At 35.1% G+C, this 25,975-nt stretch overlaps 1 protein-coding gene across 1 annotated transcript in view; it reads left to right on the forward strand.

Annotated features, from left to right (window-relative positions):
• Nucleotides 1-16,532, forward strand: part of ZFYVE16 (zinc finger FYVE-type containing 16) — a 38,536-nt gene extending 22,004 nt beyond the window's left edge. The window contains exons 14-17 of the mRNA XM_065874262.1: nt 10,820-10,982; nt 11,919-12,024; nt 13,014-13,181; nt 16,371-16,532. Coding sequence (XP_065730334.1) covers nt 10,820-10,982; nt 11,919-12,024; nt 13,014-13,181; nt 16,371-16,532 — 599 coding nt within the window. The remainder of the gene's footprint in view (nt 1-10,819; nt 10,983-11,918; nt 12,025-13,013; nt 13,182-16,370) is intronic.
• Nucleotides 16,533-25,975: the final 9,443 nt, after the last annotated feature.

Here is a 25,975-nt window from a genome sequence, read left to right on the forward strand (position 1 = left end):
CTTCCCAGGTCTTTCCTTAGCATGCACACATCCTGAGCATGGACACATTATTGCACATGCATGGGGCCTTCTAAATTCCCAGATATATGTTAGTGCCTTTCAAAGCCCTTATGGACATCTTATTCCCCAACTTTTCCTTTAAGTGTTTGGTTGGCCTATCGTTTGTCTCTACTAGTATCTGCTGCCACAGGCGGCTATGATGTTGATCACTGGCCTCTAATTGTTTTTCACAAATGCTCCCTGAGAAAAGACTATTTTCACTGGGTAAGCTTAGAGTCTGGTCAAATAAAGACATTGTACGTGGAGTCTTCCCAGGAACCACCTGACAAGTCAAAAAATGACAGTTCTCCAGTAATGAGGTTTTGAAGGAGTTCCAGCCCCATTTGCCTTCTCCAGTGGATACCAAGCTGATGGTTTTTACTATGATTGCAGGCTGCTGGTTTTTAGGCTTCTGCTATGCTGGAGAGGAGGGGATGGGAATAGGAAAGTTAAAATGACACAAAACTTGCTGTTTTTAATCAAGTTCCTGCCTTTTTTTTTGTTTTTTTTTAAAAGAACCAGCTTTTAGTTTTATTGATCTTTGCTGTTGTTTTCTTTGTTTCTATTTCATTTACTTCTGCTCTGATCTTTATGATTTCTTTCCTGCTAACTTTGGGTTTTGTTTGTTTGTTCTTCTTTCTCTAGTTCCTTTAAGTGTAAGGTTAGATTATTTATTTGAGATTTTTCTTGTTTCTTGAGGTAGGCTTGTATTACTATAAACCTCCCTCTTAGAACTGCTTTTGCTGTATCCCATAGGTTTTGGATAGTCGCGTTTTCGTTGTAATTTGTCTCTAGGTATTTTTTGATTTCCTCTTTGATTTCTTCAGTGATCTCTTGGTTATTTAATAACGTATTGTTTACCCTCCATGTGTTTGTGTTTTCTACCTTTTTTTCCCTGTAATTGATTTCTAATCTCATAGCATTGTGGTCAGAAAAGATGCTTGATATGATTTCAATTTTCTTAAATTTACTGAGGCTTGATTTATGACCCAAGATGTGATCTGTCCTGTAGAATGTTCCATGTGCACTTGAGAAGGAAGTGTAATCTGCTGTTTTTGGATGGAATGTCCTATAAATATCAATTAAATCTAGCTGGTCTATTCTGTCATATAAAGCTTGTGTTTCCTTATTAATTTTCTGTTTGGATGATCTGTCCATTGGTGTAAGTGAGGTGTTAAAGTTCCCCACTATTATTGTGTTACTGTCGACTTCCTCTTTTATAGCTGTTAGCAGTTGCCTTATGTATTGAGATGCTCCTATGTTGGGTGCATATATATTTATAATTGTTATATCTTCTTTTTGGATTGATCCTTTGATCATTATGTAGTGCCCTTCCTTGTCTCCTGTAACATTCTTTATTTTAAAGTCTATTTTATCTGATATGAGTATTGCTGCTCCAGCTTTCTTTTGATTTCCATTTGCATGGAATATCTTTTTCCATCCCCTCACTTTCAGTCTGTATGTGTCCCTAGGTCTGAAGTGGGTCTCTTGTAGACAGCATATATATGGGTCTTGTTTTTGTATCCATTCAGCGAGCCTGTGTCTTTTGGTTGGAGCATTTAATCCGTTCACGTTTAAGGTAATTATCGATAAGGTATGTTCCTATGACCATTTTCTTAATTGTTTTGGGTTTGTTTTTGTAGGTCCTTTTCTTCTCTTGTGTTTCCCACTTAGAGAAGTTCCTTTAGCATTTGCTGTAGAGCTGGTTTGGTGGTGCTGAATTCTCTTAGCTTTTGCTTGTCTGTAGAGGTTTTAATTTCTCCATCGAATCTGAATGAGATCCATCGAATCTGAATGAGATCCTCTTTGAATGAGACTCTGGGTAGAGTACTCTCGGTTGTAGGTTCTTCCCTTTCATCACTTTAAATATATCATGCCACTCCCTTCTGGCTTGTAGAGTTTCTGCTGAGAAATCAGCTGTTAACCTTATGGAAGTTCCCTTGTATGTTATTTGTCGTTTTTCCCTTGTTGCTTTCAATAATTTTTCTTTGTCTTTAATTTTTGTCAGTTTGATTACTATGTGTCTTGGCGTGTTTCTCCTTGGGTTTATCCTGCCTGGGACTCTCTGTGCTTCCTGGACTTGGGTGGCTATTTCCTTTCCCATGTTAGGGAAGTTTTTGACTATAATCTCTTCAAATATTTTCTTGGGTCCTTTCTCTCTCTCTTTTCCTTCTGGGACCCCTATAATGCTAATATTGTTGCGTTTAATGTTGTCCCAGAGGTCTCTTGGGCTGTCTTCATTTCTTTTCATTCCTTTTTTCTTTATTCTGTTCCACGGTAGTGAATTCCACCATTCTGTCTTCAGGTCACTTATCCATTCTTCTGCCTCAGTTATTCTGCTATTGATTCCTTCTAGTGTATTTTTCATTTCAGTTATTGTATTGTTCATCTCTGTTTATTTGTTCTTTAATTCCTCTAGGTGTTTGTTGTTTAATTCTTCTAGGTCTTTGTTAAACATTTCTTGCCTTTTCTCGATCTTTGCCTCCATTCTTTTTCCGAGGTCCTGGATCATCTTCACTATCATTATTCTGAATTCTTTTTCTGCAATGTTTCCTATCTCCAGTTCATTTAGTTGTTTTTCTGGGGTTTTATCTTGTTCCTTCATCTGGTACATAGCCCTCTCCCTTTTCATCTTGTCTGTGTTTCTGTGAATGTGGTTTTTGTTCCACAGACTGCAGGATTGTAATTCTCCTTGCTTCTCTCCTGCTGTTTTTTTTTTTATAAATACTCCCCAGATTGCTGCAGGCCTTTGGTTAATTTCCAGTTTCAAAAAAGTTTCTTCTGACATTTCATCAGTTTCCTTGTTGTTTTTATGGAGTAGAGTATTTTCGGAAGTTCTTAGTCTGCATTTTCACTAATATCATCCTCCATACTATCTCAGTTACATAGCTTTATAGGAAGTCCTCCCATCTCTGATGCCACACACATGCCTTATTCCTCATTTTAGTAGCACTCTGGCCAGTCTAAACCCTTTGTTTTATCATGTTAATTTTAGGATCAACTTGTCAGATTCTAAAAGGTCCATTGGACTTTTTATTGGAATTGCATTATATTGCTAGTTTAATTATGAGAAAATTGGCATATTTTATATTTTCATTGTTTCTATCCATGTACATTGGCTACCTTCAATTTATTTACATAATATTTAATAATATTCATTTCCAATAAAATTTTATAGTTTTTGTATAGGTTTTGAATATCATTTCTTATTTATTCCTGTACCTCATAGATTTTATTGCTAGTGTAAATGGTATCTATTTATTTACTTATTACAATTTTAGTGTAATGTAAATGCCATTATAATTTTTTAAATTTATTTTTTATTGAGTATAGTTGATATAAAATATTATGTAAACTTCAGGTATACAACAAAGTGATTCACAAGTTTTAAAGGTTATATTCATTTATAGTTATTATAAAATATTGGCTATATTCCCTGTGCTGTACACTGTATCCTCGTATCTTACTCACATTTTACATACTAGGTTGTACTTTTTAATCCCCTACCCCTATATCGCCCCTCCCTGCTTACCTCTCCCCACTGGTAACCCCTAGTTTGTTCTCTATATCTGTGAGTCAGTTTAGTTTTTGTTATAGTCACTAGTTTTATTTCTTAGATTCCACATATAAGTGGTATGATACAGTATTTGTCTTTCTCTGTCTGACTTATTTCACTTGGCATGATACCCTCCAAGTCCATTCATGTTGTTGTAAATCACAAAATCATTCTTTTTTATGGCTAAGTAGTATTCCATTGTGTATATATATACATATATATATATACCACATTTTCTTTATCCATTCATCTGTTGTTGGATACTTAGGTTGCTTGGCAACTGTAAATAATGCTGCTATGAACATTGGGGTGCATGTATCTTTTTGAATTAGTGGTTTTGGTTTGTTTTTGGATAAATACGCAGGAGTGAAATTGCTACGTCATATAGTAGTTCTGTTTTTAGTTTTTTGAGAAATCCCCATTTTGTTTTCCATAGTGGCTGCACCTATTTACATTCCCACCAACATTGTAGGAGGGTTCCCTTTTCTCCACATCCTTTCCAGCATTTGTTATTTCTGTTCTTTTCGATGATAGCCATTCTGACAGGTGTGAGGTGATATCTCAATGTGGATTTAATTTCCATTTCTCTGATTAACAGTGTTGAGCATCTTTTCACATGCCTATTGGCCATTCTGTGTCTTCTTTGGAAAAACATCTATTCAGGTCTTCTGCCCATTTTTTTTTTTTTTTAAGAAGATGTTGGGGGTAGGAGTTTATTAATTTATTTATTTTTGCTGTGTTGGGTCTTCGTTTCTGTGCGAGGGCTTTCTCTAGTTGTGGCAAGTGGGGGCCACTCTTCATCGCGGTGTGCAGGCCTCTCACTGTCGCGGCCTCTCTTGTTGGGGAGCACAGGCTCCAGACGCGCAGGCTCAGTAGTTGTGGCTCACGGGCCTAGTTGCTCCGCGGCATGTGGGATCCTCCCAGACCAGGGCTCAAATCCGTGTCCCCTGCATTAGCAGGCAGATTCTCAACCACTGTGCCACCAGGGAAGCCGTTCTCCCTGTTGTTTAATCAGGTTTTTTATCTTTTTTTTTTTTGATGTTGAGTTGTATGAGCTGTTTATATATTTGGATATTACCTCGTTATTGGTCATATCATTTGCAAATGTTTTCTCCCACTTGGTAGGTTGTCTTTTTGTTGTGCTGATGGTTTTCTTTACTATGCAGAAGCTTTTAAGTTTAATTAGTTCCCGTTTGTTTATTTTTGCTTGTATTTCCTTTGCTTTAGGAGACAGATCCAAAAAAATATTGCTGCAGTTTATGTCAAAGAGTGTTCAGCCTGTGTTTTCTTCTAGGAGTTTTATGGTTTCTGATCTTACATTTAGGTCATTAATCCATTTCGAGTTTTTTATTTTTTTGTACATGGTGTGAGAGAATGTTCTAATTACATTCTTTCCTAGCACCACTTATTGAAGAGAGCGTCTTTGCTCCACTGAATATTCTTGCCTCTTTTGTTGTAGATTAGTTGATCATAAGTGCATGGGTTTATTTCTGAGCTGTATTCTATTCCATTGATCTATGGTTCTGTTTTTGTGCCAGAACCATACTGTTTTGATTACTGTAGGTTTGTAATATAGTCTGAAGTCAGGGAACATGATTCATCCAGTTCTGTTTTTCTTTCTCAAAATAGTTTTGGGGCTTCCCTGGTGGCGCAGTGGTTGAGAGTCTGCCTGCCGATGCAGGGGACATGGGTTCGTGCCCCGGTCCGGGAAGATCCCACATGCCATGGAGCGACTGGGCCCGTGAGCCATGGCCGCTGAGCCTGCATGTCCGGAGCCTGTGCTCCGCAATGGGAGAGGCCACAACAGTGAGAGGCCCACGTACCACAAAAAAATAAATAAATAGTTTTGGCTCTTTGGGGTCTTTTGTGTTTCCATACAAATTAAAAAATTATTTGTTCTAGTTCTGTGAAAAATGCCCTTGGTATTTTGATAGGGATTACATTGAATCTGTAGATTGCTTTGGGTTGTATGTTCATTTTAACAATATTAATTCTTCCAGTCCATGAACACAGTCTATCTGTGTTCCATCTGTTTGTGTTATCTTCAATTTCTTTTATCAGTGTCTTACAGTTTTCCAAGTACAGGTCTTTTACTTTCTTAGGTAGGTTTATTCCTAGGTATTTTATTCTTTCTGATGCAGTTGTAAATGGGATTATTTCCTTAATTTCTCTTTCTGATAGTTTGTTGTTAGTGCCTAGAAATGCAAGAGATTTTTGTACATTAATTTTGTATCCTGCAACTTTATCAAATTCATTCATGAGCTCTAGTAGTTTTCTGGTGGCATCTTTATTATGTTGAGGTATGTTTCCTCTATGCCCACATTCTGAAGAGTTTTTATCATAGATGGATCTTTAATTTTGTGAGAAGCTTTTGTGCCTCTATTGAGATGATCATATGGTTTTTATTCTTCAGTTTGTTAATGTTGTGTGTTTCATTGATTGATTTGCAGATACCGAAAAATCCTTGCATCCCTGGGACAAATCCCACTTAGTCATGGTATCTGATCCTTTTAATGTATTCTTGGATATCTTTTTAAATTAAAACTTTTATCTTTTGTTGCTGGAAAATAGAAATTAATTGATTTCTCTATTTTTATCTTATAACCAGCTATATTGCTAAGCTTACATTATTTAAAATAATTTTCTATAGACTCTTTTAGAGTTTTTTTATAACTATAAATAATGATAGTTTATTAATAATGATAGTTTTGCTTCTTTCTTTACGGCCATTATGGCTTTTTATTTTGTTTTGTTTATTGGCTAGTACTTCCAGTGGAAGCAGTGATTGTAAATGTTCTTGTCTAGATCCATGTTTTTCAGTAATACCTTTTAAAAGTAAGTGAGGTTTATGATTCCATTTTGTGTGCCATATGTCTTCTGATGATGGAATGTGATACATTCAATTATATTTCTTATATCACATATGTGATAAGAAGTAAGGAGAAATATGTTTTATTTTTGTTGGGTTGTTGTGGTAGGTTTTGATTTTGCTTCTTTTTTCAGGGCAGCAGTTTGCCCTGGGACATCAATTCTTTGATAGATCTAAGAGTTGTTCATTTTATGTTTGTTCAGCTTTTTATTTTTTTTAATTTATTTTTTAAAATTTTACTGAATTATAGTTGATTTACAATAATGTATTAGTTTCAGGTGTACAGCAAAGTGATTCAGTTTTTCATATGTATATATATATATTTTTTTACAGATTCTTTTTCACTATAGGTTATTAAAAGATATTGAATATATTTCCCTGTGTTATATAGTAAATCCATGTTATTTTATCTATTTTATTTATATTAGTGTGTATCTGTTAATCCCATACTCCTAATTTATCCCTCTCCTCCCTTTCCCTTTTGGTAACCATAAGTTTATTTTCTATGTCTGTGAGTCTCTTTCTGTTTTGTAAATAAATTCATTTGTATTATTTTTTAGATTCTACATATAAGTGATATCATATATTTGTCTCTGACTTCACTTAGTATGATAATCTCTAGGTCCATCCATGTTGCTGCAAATGGCAATATTGCATTCTTTTTATGGCTGAGTAATATTCCATTGTGTGTGTGTATACACACACACACACCCCACATCTTCTTTATGTATTCATCTGATGGATACTTAGATTGCTTCCATGTCTTGGCTATTATAAACTGCTGCTATGGACATTGGGGTACATATAACTTTTTGAATTAGAGTTTTCATCTTTTCTGGATATATGCCTAGGAGTGGGATTGCTGGATCATATGGTAGCTCTACTTTTAGTTTTTTAAGGAACCTCCAGACTGTTTTCCATAGTGGCTGTACCAATTTACATGCCTACCAACAGTTTAGGAGGGTTCCCTTTTCTCCACACCCTCTCCAGCATTTATTATTTGTAAACTTTTTGATGATAACCATTCTGACTGGTGTGAGGTGATCTCATTGTAGTTTTGATTTGCATTTCTCTAATAATTAGTGATACTGAGCATCTTTTCATGTGACTGTTGGCCATCTGTATGTCTTCTTTGGAAAAATGTCTGTTTAGGTCTTCTGCCCATTTTTTGATTGGGTTGTTTGTTTGAAAGTGAGGTGTATGAACTGTTTGGATATTTCTGAAATTAACCCTTCGTTGCATCATTTGCAAATATTTTCACCCATTCTGTAGATTGTCTTTTCATTTTGTTTATGGCTTCCCTGCTGTGCAAAAGCTTTTGAGTTTGATTAGGTCCCATTTGTTAATTTTTGCTTTTGTTTCTTTTGCCTTGGCAGACTGACCTAAGAAAATATTGCTATGATTTACATCCAAGAATGTTTTGCCTATGTTCTCTCTTAGGAGTTTTATGGTGTCATGTCTTATATTTAGATCTTCAATTCACTTTGAGCTTATCTTTTTATATGGTGTGAGGAAGTGTTCTAATTTCATCGATTTACATGAGATTGTCCAGCTTTCCCAACACCACTTGTTGAAGAGACTGTCTTTTCTCCATTGTACGTTCTTGCCTCCTTTGTCAAAGATTAATTGACTGTTGGTGTGTGGGTTTATTTCTGGGTTCTGTCTTTTGTTCCATTGATCCATATGTCTGTTTCTGTGCCAACACCACGCTGTTTTGATTATTGTAGCTTTGTAGTATTATCTTAAGTCTGGGAGGCTTATGTCTCCAGCTTTGTTCTTTTGTGAGGATTGCTTTGGCAGTTCTGGGTCTTCTGTGGTTATATATAAATTTTAGGATTATTTTTTCTAGTTCTGTGAAAAATGTGATGGTTAATTTGATAGGGATCACATTAAATCTGTAGATTGCCTTGGATACTATGACCATTTTAACAATATTAATTCTTCCAATCCAAGAGCATGGGATATCTTTCCATTTCTTTGAATCATCTTCAGTTTCCTTTATCAATGTTTTATGGTTCTCAGCATGTAGGTCTTTCACCTCCTTGGTCAGGTTTATTCCTAGGTATTTTTCTTATACAATTTTTAAAGGGTTTTTTTTTTTTTTTTACTTTCTGATATTTGTTTGTTTAAAGTAATGCAAAATATTTCTGTAAATATTGTAGCCTGCTACCTTGCTGAATTCGTTTATCAGTTCTCATAGTTTTTGTGTGGAGTCTTTAGAGTTTTCTATATAGAGTATCATGTCATCTGCATATAATGACAATTTTACCTCTTTCCTTCCAATTTCAATACCTTTTCTTCTTTTCCTTGTACGATTGCTGTGGCTAGGACTTCCAGTACTATGTTGAATAGAAGTTAGGTTTATTCCTAGGTATTTTATTGTTCAGCTTTTTTCTTGTTGTGAGGATGGAAGTGACAAGTTCCAAGCTCTTTACATGGAGCAGACACCAAGAAGTCATTAGTATTTTTTGTAATACAGGTTGGCTGGCTTTAATTTATCTAATGTTGTCTTGCTTTTCATTTTTCTGAAGCTGTCTTTATTTCATTCTCATTTTTATGGGTATTTTTGCTAGACATAAAATTCTGCTTTGAAAGTCTTTATTTTCTTTAAAGATGTCATTTCATTGTCTTTTGGCCCTCATTATTTCTAGTGAAGAGTTAGAAATAGTTTTTATATTTGTTTCCTTGTATTTAATGTGCCCTTTTCCTCAGTCTGTTTTCAAGATAGCCTCTTTATCTTTGGTTTTCACCAGTTTTACAGTGGTGTGCCTCAATGTGGGTTTTTTTGTATTTATCCTATTTGGCATTTATTGAACTCCTTGGATGTGTGTGTCAATATTTTTCATCAAATTTGGGGAATTTCTTACCATTTTTTTAAATGTCCTGATCTTTCTTCTCCTTCTGGGAGATAGTCTATCTATGTATATGTAATCCATATCTGTATTAGACTGTTTTATACCATCCCAAGGGTCTTTGATGCCCTTTTTATATTTCTTCATTTTTCTCTGGGTTCTTCAGTTTTGATCACTTTTGTTGACCTTTCTTTATGTTCTCTGATTCTTTTGCCATTTTCAATCTACTATTAAGCCTATCCATTAAGGTTTCTGTTTCAGTTGGATTATACTTTTCAGTTATAGAATTTGGGGGGGGGCGTTTCCAGTTTTATTTCTCTGTTCAGATTTTTAAAAATCTGTTTATACATTTAGCCAGTATTTGCTTTTCATTCTTTAAATGTGTTTTCCTTTAGGTCCTTGAATATATTTTAGAATAGATATTTTAAAGTGTTTTTGTGTTTAATCCAATGTCTTGGCCATCTCATGGTTAGTTTCAGTTTTATAGGGGCTCACATTTTCCTGTCTTTGGTAATTTTTTATTTTGTACTGTCATTATTGATATGCTTTAGAGACTTTAGATTCTTTTAGCTTTTTGTAAAGGGATTTTTTTGCTGAAGAAGGCTTATTTATGTTTAAGCAGGCATTTTATGTCTGCTTACCCTGAGCTTGTATAGTCTTTATTTTTTGTTTTTTTTAACAGATGGATCTATGGATATCCTAAGGTGTTTACAGTCTGGCAGGACTCATTCTCCAAATCTATTTTGCCTGTAGATTTTGTAAGAGCTTTGATTTGGCATTGCACAGTTCAGGTTAATGAGGTGCTAATGTCTATTTTGGTTGGTCTAGACTACCAATATCCCCCAACATTGCTTGACTTCTATTATCTCTGTTCTGTTCCCAACCATATAATAGCCATTTTCTGTTATGCCTCATCTAGGGTCACTCTATTAATATGTTCTCAGTTATGGTCCAAGGACTCAAAAAGTCCTTGAACACAGTCTCCTGATGCTCCCCTTTTTAGTGTCTTGACCACAGATTTCAGGTTTCCCTAAAGTCTTATCTCTGACTTCTCAGCCCAGTAGAGCAATTGTAGGCTTACTGGTCACCATGCAGAAATTGTCCCCAAGCAGAGAGCCTGGGCAGTTATGGGCTCACCTGTTGAGTTTTCCTGTAGGGACCATGGTATTGTACTTCCTGTTGTCCAGAACCTGAAAACAATTGCCTCATACATTTTGTCTAGTTTTATGGTTGGTTACCATAATGAAAGGGCAGTTTGGCATCATTATTTCATCATAGCCAGAAGTGGAAGTTCTCACCTTTATTTGTTTAACCATTAAAAAAAAAAAGAATCCTTAACATTGTGAAATATTTTTCATATTCCCTAACAGAAAACAACCATCAAGATGATTTAATAGATAGTCTAAAACTTGCATGGAACATATTTTGATAGCAAAATTTATGGCTTAGACATATAAATTTATATTCAGTAAAAGAAATGTGAAACATAACTCTCATTTTTAGATGGCTTAATGGTACAAATAACTCCAGAGACCATGGATGGCTTACGGCTAGCTCTACGAGAACAAAAAGACTTTAAAATTACATGTGGGAAAGTTGATGCTGTAGACATGAGAGAATATGTGGACATCTGCTGGGTAGATTCTGAAGAAAAAGGAAACAAAGGGTAGGAATTTTTTGTTACCAATATGTAATTGATTTGATGGAGGAGAAAGGATAAAAACATCCTGTTAACAAAATTAACAAAATTAAATATTTTATAAATAAATATAGAATTATACCATTAATTTAAATGCATATACTTTAATTAATAAATGCAGTCTGGGTTTTTCAGAAATGTACCTAACCAGCATCATGTGTGTTTTCTTAGCCAGGATGCTGTAAACTATTAAAGGGTGGTCAGTTTGGGAGGGGGCAAATGATATGCATTGTGTAGCAGTGTAGGCTTGATGCCAGGTCTGAGAAAGACAAGATACTTTGTCTGTTATATGATACATTGAGGCACATACATATTTCCCCCCCAGACTGCCTTTTATATACCAGATATGTATTTTCATGGAATATCTTAGGATTATTTTTATCAAATAAGTAATGGATTCCCTTTGGGTGCTTATTCTGTATTATATTGATCCACTGTAAATGCAAACAACTGAATTCAATAATATGTACATTAGAGGCCTTACAGAATATTACTGCTATTCCCTCCTCTCTTTAGTTACCCATTTTCTTTCTTTTTTGGAGACTGGCTAAGAGATCTGGAGCAAAAAAGGAAGAGAAGGGCTAATGCTGAAGGATTCCAAAATAGAGTTTTGCAATTCATGAGACAGCTTTTCTGTTAGGAGACTAAGGTATTTTAAACCTCAGGTCTGAATTGGGCATATGAAAAAGTAGATATAATTTGCTACACAATCAAGAAATCTTGGTAAACGAATATGAGCTAAGTTTTAATTATTTTTTGTATAATTGAGATGTCTTACTGCTGCTTTAAATTTATAGCTTTCATAATTTTTATCCTTATTCCATTTGTCCAAGTCTAATAATTTACTTCATAGAAAGTACTTTGGTATTAAATAAATCTGTTCTATTATATTTTATTCTGCAGTGTTATTAGTTCAGTGGATGGAATATCATTACAAGGATTTCCAAGTGAAAAAATAAAACTGGAAGCAGATTTTGAAACTGATGAGAAGATTGTAAAGTGTACTGAGGTAACTTATAAAGACGTTTCCTTCCATTTACATGCTGTGTTTGGATATGTTCTTGTTAATTTGGAGATTTCGCAGTACTCAACCTCTGAATGTTTAAGTGCAGCGTATTACACTTTCATTACACCTTGAGACACACATATCTCCACCCCAGACTGCCTTATATACACCAGATTTGCATTTCCATAGGATCATTTCAGGTTATTGTATGGTGGTACTGCCTGTCAGCTCGCAGTTAAGTTTTCACGGTATTGCCATCTTTGTTTGTATAATAACATGTTATTTGACCATGGTGTTTTCATTTTTCTCTTATTTTACAAACAATAAAATATTTTATAGATACCAGTTTATAATCAGCACTCACATATGAAAGTTAGTTTTGCATGTTCCAGTTTTTTAAAAATAAGAGAATATGAAACTGTAGCCTCACAGCCCCTTAGTCTACCTCCATTCTCCCCCTCACTCTACATCCTGGGTCAGACAATCAACGTTACTGATTTCTTAGGTATTCTTTGTGATTTTACACATGTAGAAGATAGAAACTATAGAGGGTATAGAAATTATAGAACATTATTTCTTTGTTTGATCTTAACTTCATTAAGATGTCCTTATGGGATGGTGGTCTTATAGGGTGGGCTCATTAGTACGCTTCTTTAAACCAAGTTAACAAAGCTTCTGTTGCTACAAGTTAACTTTAGGCAAAAATAGCTAAGTCATTCCCATATTCCCTAATCTTTGGTTTTAAGTTTTACTTATACTATAGATCAGGCTATATATATATAGTGTGTGTGTGTGTGTGTGTATATATATATATATATATATATATATATATATACACACACTATATATATATAATGTTCCTAACTAGTGAATTTCATGGCACTAACATTGGAATTTTATTCATAAAGTTGAATTGAAGGTAGCAATTTTTGCATTTTTAAAGCTACTTCTAATCTTAATCATGACTTGTTTCCTAATTAAATACATTTCAGGTGTTCTACTTTCTAAAGGACCAGGATTTATCTATTTCAGCAACTCGTTATCAGTTTGCAAAAGAAATAGCCATGGCTTGTAGTGCTGCACTGTGCCCTCACCTGAAAACTCTAAAGAGTAATGGGATAAATAAAATTGGCCTCAGAGTTTCCATTGACACTGATATGGTGAGGCATGTTTTTGTGATGTCTTTTTGAAATGAATATATCTTATATTAAAATAATCCAAAGTTTTTCTTTAACCTTTTACTTTGAGATCACTGAAGAGAACTAAAGTTTGTTGAACATTAATGTTCGGTACACAATTCCTGTACATTATCTCCTTTACTGTCCACAGCAGGGGCCAGCAAACTTTTTTTGGTCAGACAGTAAATAATTTAGGCATTGCGGTCTGTCAGATTTCTTTCACAACTACTTAACTGTGCCATTATAGTGTGAAAGCAGCTGTAGACAGTATGTAAACTAAACAGCTTAGCTGTGTTCCAGTGAAACTTTGTTTACAAAAACAGTTGGTGGGCCACATTGGCCCACAGGCCATAGCTTGCTGACCCCTGCTCCACAACATTCCTGCTTGATAAGTAGGTTTTTTAATTATGCTGACTAAATTCTATATTCATGTGACTTAAAATTACAAAAGTCTAAAAATGTTAAAAAGGGGAAATTTTCAGTTTTTTCCTCCCATGTAGGGAAAAACCGATTTCTTCCCTTCTATGTCTTTCCTGTGTGTCTCTTTCACTACTCACTGAAAACACTTCTGCTCACCAGATGTGTGGAGGCTTTCCCCCACCCCAGCAAGCAATTCTCAGACACAAGCAGGGTGTCTAAGAATTCAACTTTATTCTGACTTGATCTACCTGGAGATAGCATCAGATCCTACAGCTCTTACAAGACTGCCTCCTCCCCGACTTCATATACCAGTCAGTTATCACCTGTGCTTCTGACCAACCAGTTATGGATCAGAGCTTCCAATGACCCCCTCCTCCTTGGGTTCAATTAACTTGCTTGAGCGGCTCACAGAACTCAGGGGAACATTTGCTTATGTCTGTCAGTTCATTAAAGGCTATACAGATGAACAGCCAGATGAAGAGATACATAGGGCAAGGTCTGGTAGAGTCCTGAGCAGGAGTTTCTGTCTCCACGGAGTTGGGTGCGTCACCCTCCCAGTGTGGATGTATTCACCAGCCTGAAAGCTCTCTCAGCCCACTTCTACTGAGATTTTATGGAGGTTTCCTCATGTAGGCATGATCAATTATTAACTCAGTTTTTAGCCCCTCTCCCCTCTCTGGAGAATGAGGGGTAGGGCTGGAAATTTAAAACTTCTAATCATGGGCTTGGTCTTTCTGGTGACCAGCCCCTATCTAGGAGCCCATCCAGAGTTGACTCAAAAGAACAAAAGATGCTCCTCCATCTCTTATCACTCAGGAATTTACAACTTTTTTAGGAGCCCTGTGTCAGGGATGGGATCAAAGATAAATATTAGAATAAGAGATGTTACTGGTATTCTTATCACTTAGGAAATGACAAGGGTTTTAGGAGCTTTATGCCAGGAATTGGGGTCAGAGACCAATATATATTTTCTATTATCTCACAAATATATATATACCGGGACCACCTCATTAAACACGCTAGAGAGCAGCATTCACACAGTACTCTATTTAATTGGTGACCTCTGGAGATATTAACTCCAGACTACAATGTAAATGGTTCCCAGTAGAGTTGCATCAGGTGATAGCCCTGGAAAGATCGCCTTCCTACCCTTGACTCCTAACCCTTCAGTCCACTTCCATACTCCCCCTCATCCTCCCTTCTTGGTCAGGCAGTCAAATGTTATCCATTTCTATGTATTCTTTGTAATTTTTTGCATGTATGAGCAATTAAGTTTGTACGTCCTTTTTGTTCTCTTCTCACTTTTTTTTAAACAGTGCTTCTTTAACTTAATATATCTTAGAGATATTTCATTTAATTACATATTCCTTTTAAAGTTGCACAGTAGTAGTTGATTATATAAATGTACCATAATTTATTTAGTGCTTATCCATGTTTGGTATGTCCTGGTTGATATTTAAGGTATCCACAATAGTTTGCTTTTGCATAAGTGTGAGTATATAAGAAATATTCCTAGATGTAGAATTGCTGGGTCCAAGTATGTACTCAATAGATATTACCATATTGTCTCAAATAAAGGTTATGACAATTTATATTTCTACCACAATTTATGAGAGTGTTCTTTCTCTCACATCCTTATCAAAGCAGTATATAATCAAACTTTTGAGCTTTGCCAATTTGATAGGTGAAAAGTGGTACTCCACTAGTATTTTTTAAAAATATTTATTTATTTGGTTGTGCCAGGTCTTAGTTGCAGCCCATGAGCTCCTTAATTGCGGCAGGCATGCTCCTTAGTTGTGGCACATGGGCGCCTTAGTTGTGGCATGTGAACTCAGTTGCGGCATGTGGGATCTAGTTCCCTGACCAGGGATCAAACCTGGGCCCCCTGCCTTGGGAGCATGGAGTGTTAACCACTGCACCACCAGGGAAATTCCAATCCAGTAGTATTTTAATGTGCCTTTTTAACTGTTTCTGACATCCAGTATAATAGATTTCAGTCCAGGTTGTTCATTAGAATGGTCAATCTTTTTTTTTTTTGGCGGCGCCACGCTGCATGTGGGATCTTAGTTCCCCGACCAGGGATTGAACCCACGCCCCCTGCAATGGAAGTGCGGAGTGTTAACCTCTGGACCACCGGGGAAGTCCCAGAATGGTTAATCTTAACGTGAACAATTCCATGTGTTGAAGGTTTGCTCTTCTTCAGGCAGGATGTGTTACAGTTCTTATTGGAAAAAAGAACTTACATTTTTATCTCACTATTAAAAGTTCCTTTTTCAAGGAAGCACCTGATAATTATTTGAGTAAGCATTGTTAATTATTTTAGTCATATGTATTAAAATGTAATTTTCACCAGCAAAATTAAATTCAAATATTATTTTATGATAAATTCAAAATATTTTTAAGTAGATCTTTTTTTAAATACCATGGGGTCTTTATTTAAGTCATGTTGACAATTATTCAAAACCTTGGTCCGCCAATGTGTTTACATGTTCATTGAGAAGAAACCTGAAGTATGAAGTAGTGGCAATTTTATTTTCATAGTATCTGTGGAAGGAACAATTATAATTTATGTAGTAGATAGAAGAAATAAAGGAGAATGTAAAACATTATTTTATGAAAAAAATATCAAGTATCTTCTTAACGTGCTTAAATTGAATGATATTCTTAAATAGTTTATTTTATATTCATCTGCTGAACTAAACAAGATTGCTCACTTTCTAGGGTTGACTCATCAAGATTTTTTTTTTCCAGGTTGAATTTCAGGCAGGATCTGAAGGCCAACTTCTTCCTCAGCATTATCTAAATGATCTTGATAGTGCTCTCATCCCTGTGATCCACGGTGGGACCTCCAACTCTACTAGCTTACCATTAGAAATAGAATTAGTATTTTTTATTATTGAAAATCTTTTTTAGTGAAAGGACGTGAGTCGTATTATATATTGCAAACTGATTTGTTAAAACTAACTCCAGCACTAAAGCTGAAATGCCACAGACACTAAAAGTAAATACATTTGATGTTTGAAACATGTAAGCTTTGCTTTTTAGGCAGGAATGGTCTTTTAAAAATCATTAGCACAATATTTAAATCTCCAAAAATTTAAGAGATCCACAGTTTTTGAAGCTTTACACTTTACAAGTACTGAAAAAGACAAGGATTTCTTCTGTCTTTAAAAAATTTGTAGCATTTAACTGTGTTATTTAAATGCTAAGCCAAAGTACCTGCACTTAGGTATACCTCTTTATGCCAAGAATGATTTTAATGAAGGCTCTTTTCAGATGTAAGCTTATGAAGGAACTACCTTTTTTGTTTATATGCCAGTTAAATTACTGGTTTCTAAAGTCTGTTAAAAATGTATTTCAATGGCACAGACCAGTTTCCAGATCTTAGACTTATATGGTAATTCTTTGAATAAGGCAGATAACTTATTTGTATAATTGGAGTGGAGACCTACCTCCATGATTAGATAAACTGATTGTTTGCATTAAAATCAGAATTTTGCCTTTTTTCTTTTCAAATTATTATTTTATATATACATATATGGTTTTCTCTTTATTAAATGGGTATTCTTAAAGTAACTGTGGGTGCTTCAGGATTTTGTGCTTCTATAATTATATTGTTTTTATAGCAAGAACATGTGATTTGGTATGTGTTTTATAAATCTTTAATAATTTATAAATAGGTAATATTTTTGTATTGCAGTGCATTATTTTTCCTCCTTTCCTTCCAAAGTATACCACTGTATATACCACTTCTAAGAGTGATTGACGACAGGCCAGATGACCCGTGAAGTAGTCATTATGTAGCAATAAATGATGCCTGAAACGGGTGTTTTTTTAACTTCTCCTTTAAACCTTAAAAGTTTCTTGGCAAGTCTACATATTTTCATTGACACCAATGTATTAAGTATAAAGTTTAATGAACTACTTACTTTTGCATATTTAAAATTCTTTATATGGTAGTTATTTTTTATAACAGGATATTAACATAAGTTAAATTCTATGCATTTGAAACTGTTACAGAACTTTCTTCTTTACTTCAAATAGAAAAAATTTTTTAAAGTACGTTGTGTTAAAAAAAGTAATGGTCATATTTTAGTTAATCCTGTCATTTAAGTTATTTAAAATAGTAATCATTATTTTGATGCTTTTTTTATTCTAATGTGGAATATATATGTTTTTGTATCAAAAACACTCCTGTGTCTCAAGAAAAAGAAACTACACTAAATAGCCCTGTTTTAAGAAAGTATTTATGAAGCATCTCAACCTGAAGATGAAGTCAGGGTTATAACTCAGGTTCTTAGGTCTCAGGCTAGGAAAAAACTGAGAATTTGAATCAGTTTGGTCATATGATTCCTACTGAATCACATCTGTAGTACTAGCCAAAGACACAGCATGGAGGAAAATATCAGTCTTTTGGAAGTAACTACTTCATAAACAATGTAAAATGTTGTAGACATTAAATAAAATTAAGCAACATGATGTAATAACTTGTGAAATTTGTTGACATCATAAGCAATTGCATATCTAACTCAATTTGTTTTCTTTATATTTTTGTTTATTTTGCAGTATAAGTTAAGGGCACAATCTATGAATACTGAAGTTACTTTAAAATAACCAGAAGGTAGAGGACTTTTCCCATGATGGGATAGCTTTGGATTTGTTTCCCTAAAGTCTCTACATTTAATGAAAATTGGAGTTACTGTGCCTTTGGAGGCACATTTTAAAGTATTCTTTGTAGATGTACAATATGTTTCTGAATGCATTTGGTCATGTTCTTCCCATTGATAATTTAAATTTTTAATTTTTTTAAAGGTGAAGAAATAGAATGGTTCTTTGTACTTAGTCTGCAATGATCTATTTTTGGTCTATGCCTTTTAAGAATACTGTCTTTCCAGAATTTTGAAATATTAAGTAAAATTTAGCCCATTTGCTTTTGCAGCAATCCAGCAGACTTAGTATATGCATATATGCTTGCTATATGCAGAGCACTTTAGTAGGCTTCATTGATTGAAAGATGAATAAAATAGTTCTTTCCTTCTTGGAGATAAATGTGTGAAGCAGATAATTAACAAAGTAAAAGTAATTGCTAAAATAGAGATATGACTTCTGAGTAGCTGGTTGGAAAACAATTCAGGAGCATAGCCATACCAATAATGAGAAGGTGTGGGCGTTAAACTTGTCTAGGCAAGAGCTGAAAATCTGAAGAGTCAGTAATATGTCAAAACATTCAACTTTCCCTTTTAAGGCAATTTACTTTAAAGAGTCTTCTGTGTTGTGTGAATATCTTACCTTATTTAATCATAAAAGTCATAATCATAAAAATCATAATTTAATCATAAAAGTAGTAGCCTGACTATGGTGTCTCAATTGCCTAAGTTTATAACAGCCTAGATTTAAATATTGTTTTATAAGAATACAACTCTTCTTTTTTTAATAGTAATATGACTTTGATAACTTGACTCAAATTTTAAAAAGAAAATATCTTGAAATAAACCAGAAACCTCTAAACAGTCCTAGGTTTTAATTTTTTTCTTTGTGATTAAAAAAAATGCTTCATATGTGTAATATGTAAACATTCAAAAATCAGAAAGAAATGTTAAAAACTTAATATAAGTCTTACTGCCCACCTTGTATGCATCTACCTTGTTCTTCTCACTTTCCAATCTCAATAAGAAGTGATTTTTATTATTGTGTATCTTTCCAAGGTTTAGGTGTAGTAGCAGCAAATATATTTTTATTATCTCCCCTCATTTTTTATACAAAATGTAGTGTGCTGTTTACACTGAAGAACACAGTGTCATCTCCTCAATTACTTTGATTTATGTGGCTTCTATTTAGAATCTTAAAGTTTTCACTGCTTCTCCAACCACTGTGTAATTGATAAAAGCAATCTTAATGGCAGAAAAGCAAGAAGAAAATCCATTACTGGAATTATGACCATATGTTTCCATAGGAGGACTGTTTTTCTCATAACAATTTTTTATGAAAATACTTGGAATGTTATTTTTTATTTGAGCTATATTTAAAACCTTTATTTTTTTTCCTACCCAACACTAAGCCTCACCATCTAAATTTATCTTTTACCAGTTAATTGACATTGGTGTTCTTTTTGGTTTTTTTTTTACATCAGATTTTTAGTAGTTTTAAATCTTCTCTTTATATTCTGTGTTTTAGATTTAGCTTGGAATGATACACAATTTAATATTTAACACCTTTTGGGAAACATTTTCTGAATGTGCATTGATAAAAATTACAGCCATATTTTCATGCTTTTTACAAATGAAGAAATAGGTCTAATTCAAGAGCTTTATTATGAACCTCCGAATATAGTAAAGTTTTTTTTTCTTTCTTTTTTTGTTCTTTTGGTAAAATAAGGTGCTCGCCAGCTTCCAAGATAGCCCACGATGATCCCTGCCTCTTGGTTATTCACACCCTTGTGTAGTCACCTCCCACACTGTACCACTTTGTGACCAACAGAATATAGAAGAAGGGATGGGATGTCATTTCCAATATTATGTTATAAAAAGTTCTATGGCTGCCATCTTTGGTGTATTTCTCCCCACTCACTCTCTTCATTTCATCCCTCTCTCCCCACCTCTCCCTCCCTGCCTGCCTGTCTCCTTCTCTCTCTCCTTCTCTTTCTATTGAGTCACTCATTCTTGGGGAAGCCAGCTGCCAGGCAAGTGGAAGGGGATCCTCCAACCCAGTCAAGCCTTCAGACTGCAGCCCCAGCCACAGTTTGACTGTAGCCTCATGAGAATCACCCACCTAAGCCTTTCTCAGATTTCTGAATCTCAGATATAAATGTCTGTTGTTTTAAGCTGCTAAATTTTCTGGTGGTTTATTACATGAAGCAACTAATATTAGCTAACTAAAACAAGATACCTATATCTTAGAGCAGCTATAACTACAAATTTCTAAAAAAAAAAAAAATAAGATTAACTGCTCTGACAAAATTAAGCATAGTTCTTATCAACATTTATGGATTCCATTCCACAAGTAGTATGTGCTAAGTACAGAGAATACCAAGAGAAAGAGTAGGGTTTGGCCATGTAGGAACAAAGATGCAATTGTGGGAAACTTCCTGTTTCTGGAAATTGCATGTTAGGATATTTAGAGCTATGCCATTGATAAAAACAACCAAAGCTGATTAAAATATAAAAAGCATCTTAAAACATCAAAGAGATTTTTAAGACAGTATGGAACACCCAGTCCAAAAGTAAAGAGAAAAAGAGAAGTGAGCATGGGGCCCTAATATGACAGCCTAATGGGGTAAGGGGGACAGATATCAAAGTTCAAGGCCCACACAAGATGGTGAATCTAACAGGAATTGTGAATCTAACAGAAGAACTTCCCCACAGTAGGCTGAGACTCCCTCAAAGGGTTTCAGCCTTTAGATGAGGATGAATCAGAAATATAAATTAGGTAAAATTGTAGCCAAGTTTAGAATTGCCTACATCACCCAAAGACTCTTAAGCATTTAACTTGCTTTAAGGTGGTCCCCCCTCCACACACAAACCAAAACAAACAAAAAAAGTAGGCACATAAGCAAACTAGATTCCAGAGGCAAGAATTAGTAGAAACAGTTAAATTCATATAGTCTTAGGTATTACATTTATGCTTTCTGTGTTTAAAGAAATAAAGTCAAGTGTCAAATACCTGTAGAGAACTGGAAACTAAAAAGTGATGGAACTAATTTGGGAAGTAACTAAATACAAATGTTGCAAGAATATATAAAAACTGAAATTTAAAACTCAGTAAATAGGTTTAAAGGCAGAACAGGATATAACCAATTGGAAGGATTTATAAACTAGAATATAAATCAGGAGAAATTATCCAGAATGCAGCATGGAGAAACAAAAAGATGGAAAGATGGAAACATATAGAGGATACAGTGAGAATTCCCAACATCTGCTTAATTAGCTGCAGAAGGAGAGGGGAGGGTAGAACAGAACAAATATTTTTAGATATAATGTAGACTTTTAAAAATTGACGAAAGACATGTCTCTACAGATTCAAGAAGTTAAACAAATTCCAAACAGAATAAATAAAAAGGGATCTACACATAGGCACTTTAAAATAGGAACTGCCAGCTGGCACAGAGTCCAAGGAACAGTCTGCTCTCTCTAGTCAGAGGACAGAGAAGGGGGTTGGGGGACTATGAGACAGAATCCTTTTGAATTTACTTACCTTATTCCAGGAGAGCTGCAGAAAAATAGCAGCACCCCTCCCTCCCTACCATATGTAAACCCTATGGGGCAATGTGGACTTTCCCTGCCCTACCTAATCTAGAGACAGCAAAAAGGCAGCACCCCCCTCTCTACCCACTGTGCAATGGTGGCAGTCAGTGCAGGGCAGAACACTAGCAATGTTGTGGGGAAGCTAAAGCTCTGCCTTCTAGCCAGAACACCAAGAAGGGGTGATCTTAGAACCAGAGAGTGTGAGGAAGATCATTGATAGGAGGGAATTGAAGAAAGGGAACCTCTAAATTTGTATATAAAATCCTGAGATCACCTCCACACTGTGCATGTGTGAAATTGACCAGAAGCAGCCAAAGGTTTTGAAAACTGATCTACAGTATAGCTCACTATCCAGGTTTCAGACTAGCCACTGGGTGGTGCACAATTTGGGCAGATTAGAATGGTAGTGCAAAGTCACTGAGAACTAAATTTTTGGAACAATAGCCCACAGAAAGCAGGCCAGGATGTGTGGTGTGAACTAACTGGATTGACTGCCAGCTAAAACAAGACAAAACAAAAACACTCTTCTGAAGATTTAAACAGGACTGAGAATTTCATAATATTCAAAATATCCAGGAAATAATCGAAAATTATTCAAGATACAAAACACTAGGGAAATCTTAATTATCTCTCAAGGGAAAAGACAATGAACAAAAACCAATTCTGAGGTAACCCAAATGTTGGAATTATCAGAAGAAGACAAAAAGAATTAATTTAATCAGGTTCTACAAAGCAAAGGTAAACATTATTGAAATGAATGGAAAGAGAGAAGTCTTCACCAAAGAAATCAAAGCTATAAAAAGAACCAAATGGAAATTTTAGAACTGAAGAATACAGTAAAATAAATTACTGGAGATGATGGATGGAAGAGTCAGTGAATTTGAAGATACATGAGTAGAAACTATCCAGTCTGAATAACAATGAGAAAAAAAAGTGGAAAAAAATGAAGAGCTTCGAGGACATATAGGACAATATCAAAAAGTCTAGTATTTGTGTCATAGAAGCTAGCTGAAAACTTCCAAAATCCCATGAGTCTGGGTTTTCATGATTCACTCAACCCTGTAAGTAAACACAGCTAATTGGATGAGTGGCAATAATGCCTGACAGATTTGTTAACTTAAAAAAGAAAATATGTAAGCAGCTAAAGGAACCAAGATATAAAGTAATTAAATTCTCAATTCTCAAAAACGCTTTAACTTCAGGCCTGAGGGCCATTTAAAATTCATTGAATTAAATTAGTTTTTTGTTTTTTTGGTTCTTTTTGTTTTTTTGTTTTTGGTACGCGGGCCTCACTGCCGTGGCCTCTCTCGTTGCGGAGCACAGGCTCCGGACGCGCAGGCCCGGCGGCCACGGCTCACAGGCCCAGCCGTTCCGCAGAATGTGGGATCTTCCCGGACCGGGGCACGAACCCATATCCCCTGCATCGGCAGGCGGACTCTCAACCACAGCGCCACCAGGGAAGCCCTTTTGTTTGTTTTTAATCACAATTTAGGGAGTTAGTAGGATCCCGTTTTAGCATTAAATTATGTGGAAGTAGGAATCCAGTGCAGAGACTCCCAGTTTGGCAGATGACATTTAAACATCTTTTGTCTGCTGAACTGCAGAATAAATCCAGGACAGGAATCAAAGTAAGTGGAAGCTATCAATGTAGGCATATTTAAAAAGAAATTTGAGGCAACCAGAGAGTAAAAACTGCTTTATAGTTACGGGAATTTGCAACTGGGCTAGCAGAAAACTTGTCAATAACAAAACAGAAGCCAGAAAACTATAAAATATATACATTTAATATATATATTTAAGTGCTAAGTGGAAAGTAAATCCTAAGGCTAGCTACACTCTTATTCAAGAGTGAATTGTATGTACTGAATCAAAGGTCACCCACAGATGACCTCATCTTATTCCACTCCTCTAATACACATAATCTCACCACCTCTACCCAGATTGGGTTAATCAGAGCTAATATTATACCATTAATTCCTCTTTAAATATGTCATCAAAAGCAGCTCCAAACTATCAGGTCAATGCCCATTTTTCACATTCTGATCTTCGTAAGGCTCTGTACATCTTTCTTCAGTGTACCATATACCCTTAACACATGAAACCCTTTGTGCAAAAAGATTAAAAGTAATTAGACACATATTTGCTATAAAATTTTCCAAACACTCAAAAGTAGAGAAAATGGTATGATGAAACTCCACATACCCAACCTATAACACTCCTCAGATTCAACAATTATCAAGATTTTCCACTTTTGCTTCATCTATCTCTTGATTTCTTTGCTGGAGTATTTTCAAGCAAATCTTAGACATCATTATCTCATGCCACATATTCCACTATGTAGTTCTAAAAAATGGATAGTGAAGAGTAATTTTAATTGAGCCAGTTACTGTAAAATCTATGAAAATATTGACCTAATACGGTTATCAATAGGCCATAGAAACTTTTGTACTGCAACTGATACGATCTAGAACGTGAAAAGACAACCTGCAAAAATGGAAGAAAATATTTGTAAATCATATATCTGTTAAGGGACTTGTAGTCAGACTTTATAAAGAATTTTTACAATTCAACAAAACCTCCACAAATAACCTAATTTTAAAAATGTGCAAATAATTTGAATAGACACTTCTCCAAAGAAAATATATAAAAAGCCAATAAGCACTTGAAAATATGTTCAACATTATTAGTCACTAGCGATATAAAAATAACGACCACAATGAGATGTTGCTTCATATCCATTTGGATGGCTATAATTAAACAAATAAACAGATAATAACAAATATTGGTGAGGATGTGGAGAAATTGGAACCCTCATACATTGCTGGTGGGAATGTAAAATGTTGTATGTAGCTGCTTTGCAAAACTGTTTGACACTTCCTCAAAAAGTTAAACATAGAGTTACCATATGAACCAGCAATTCCACTCCTATGTATATACCCAAGAGAAATACATCTGCATAATTCCACACAGAATTTGTACAAGAATGTTTATAGCAGCCAAAATTCATTAGTTGCCAAAAAATGGAAACAATGCAACAGTCCATCCATTGATGAATAGACAAATAAATGTGGTATATGCAATGGAAATTTGGCCACAAAAAAATTTAATAAAGTACTGATACATGCTACAATATGAACCTTGCAAACATTATGCTAAGTGAAAGAAGCCAGTCACAAAACACTGTATACTCTATGATCCCATTTAAATGAAATGTCCAGAATGGGCAAATCCATAAAGACAGAAAGTGGATTAGTGGTTCCTTAAGGCTGGGGAGAAAGGGGAGTGACTGCTTTGGATGATGAAAATGTTCTAAAATTGATGGTGTGCTGGTTGCACAATTCTGTGACTACACTGAATTGTACCCTTTAAATGTATAACATTTTGTATCATTAGGAAATGCAGATCAAATTCAAGCCAATCAATTGTATATCTCAAGAAAGATTTTTTTTTTAAGGTCAATGAAGTCATTAAAATTTAGTGCTTTCTGAAACTCAAGAAATCTTTTCGATTGAGCTTGAGAAACTCCACAGAATACGGAAGCCTTATTGAAGACATTGAAATAATTACAACTCGTCTGGAAAGACTTACGTATATTAAAATATGAAGAGTTGGGCGAGAAGGGCTGCCATTTGTGCTGTGTGTGAGGTGATGAATTGTTATCCTAATTTTACAACTGACGGATTGAGTGGTAGAGTTACAGAACCAGAATATGGAAGTGCTGCATTGCTAATTCACGTCAGTCTGACTCCACTGGCGCTTTTTCCAGTCCCAGCTTGGCTGTGGAAAGGAGTTAAGGAGGGCAAAGAAGGCAGTGGGTGGGAGAATCCAGCTGCTAGGAGTTTCTGAGTGAAAACCGGTAGAGAAGTCTAGAGGGGAACAGAAAACTTCCAACTTATCACTTCAGTCTCCTTATGCAGAAACGCTCATTTTTATGGAGATAGGATTTCATGTCGTTTTTTAGGATGCTACTAAAATTAAAAAGAGAAAATATATCCAATTTGGAAATTCGTACCCCACAGCAGCAACTTGGCGTCTCAACCCAGCTTCTGTTTTCCCTGACGCCGCGTTCTTCATCACTACCCATTTCCTGACTACCTTTCAAAGGAGCGACGCGCG

Source organism: Phocoena phocoena, chromosome 3, assembly GCF_963924675.1.
Source record: "Phocoena phocoena chromosome 3, mPhoPho1.1, whole genome shotgun sequence".
Taxonomy (NCBI): Eukaryota; Metazoa; Chordata; class Mammalia; order Artiodactyla; family Phocoenidae; genus Phocoena; species Phocoena phocoena.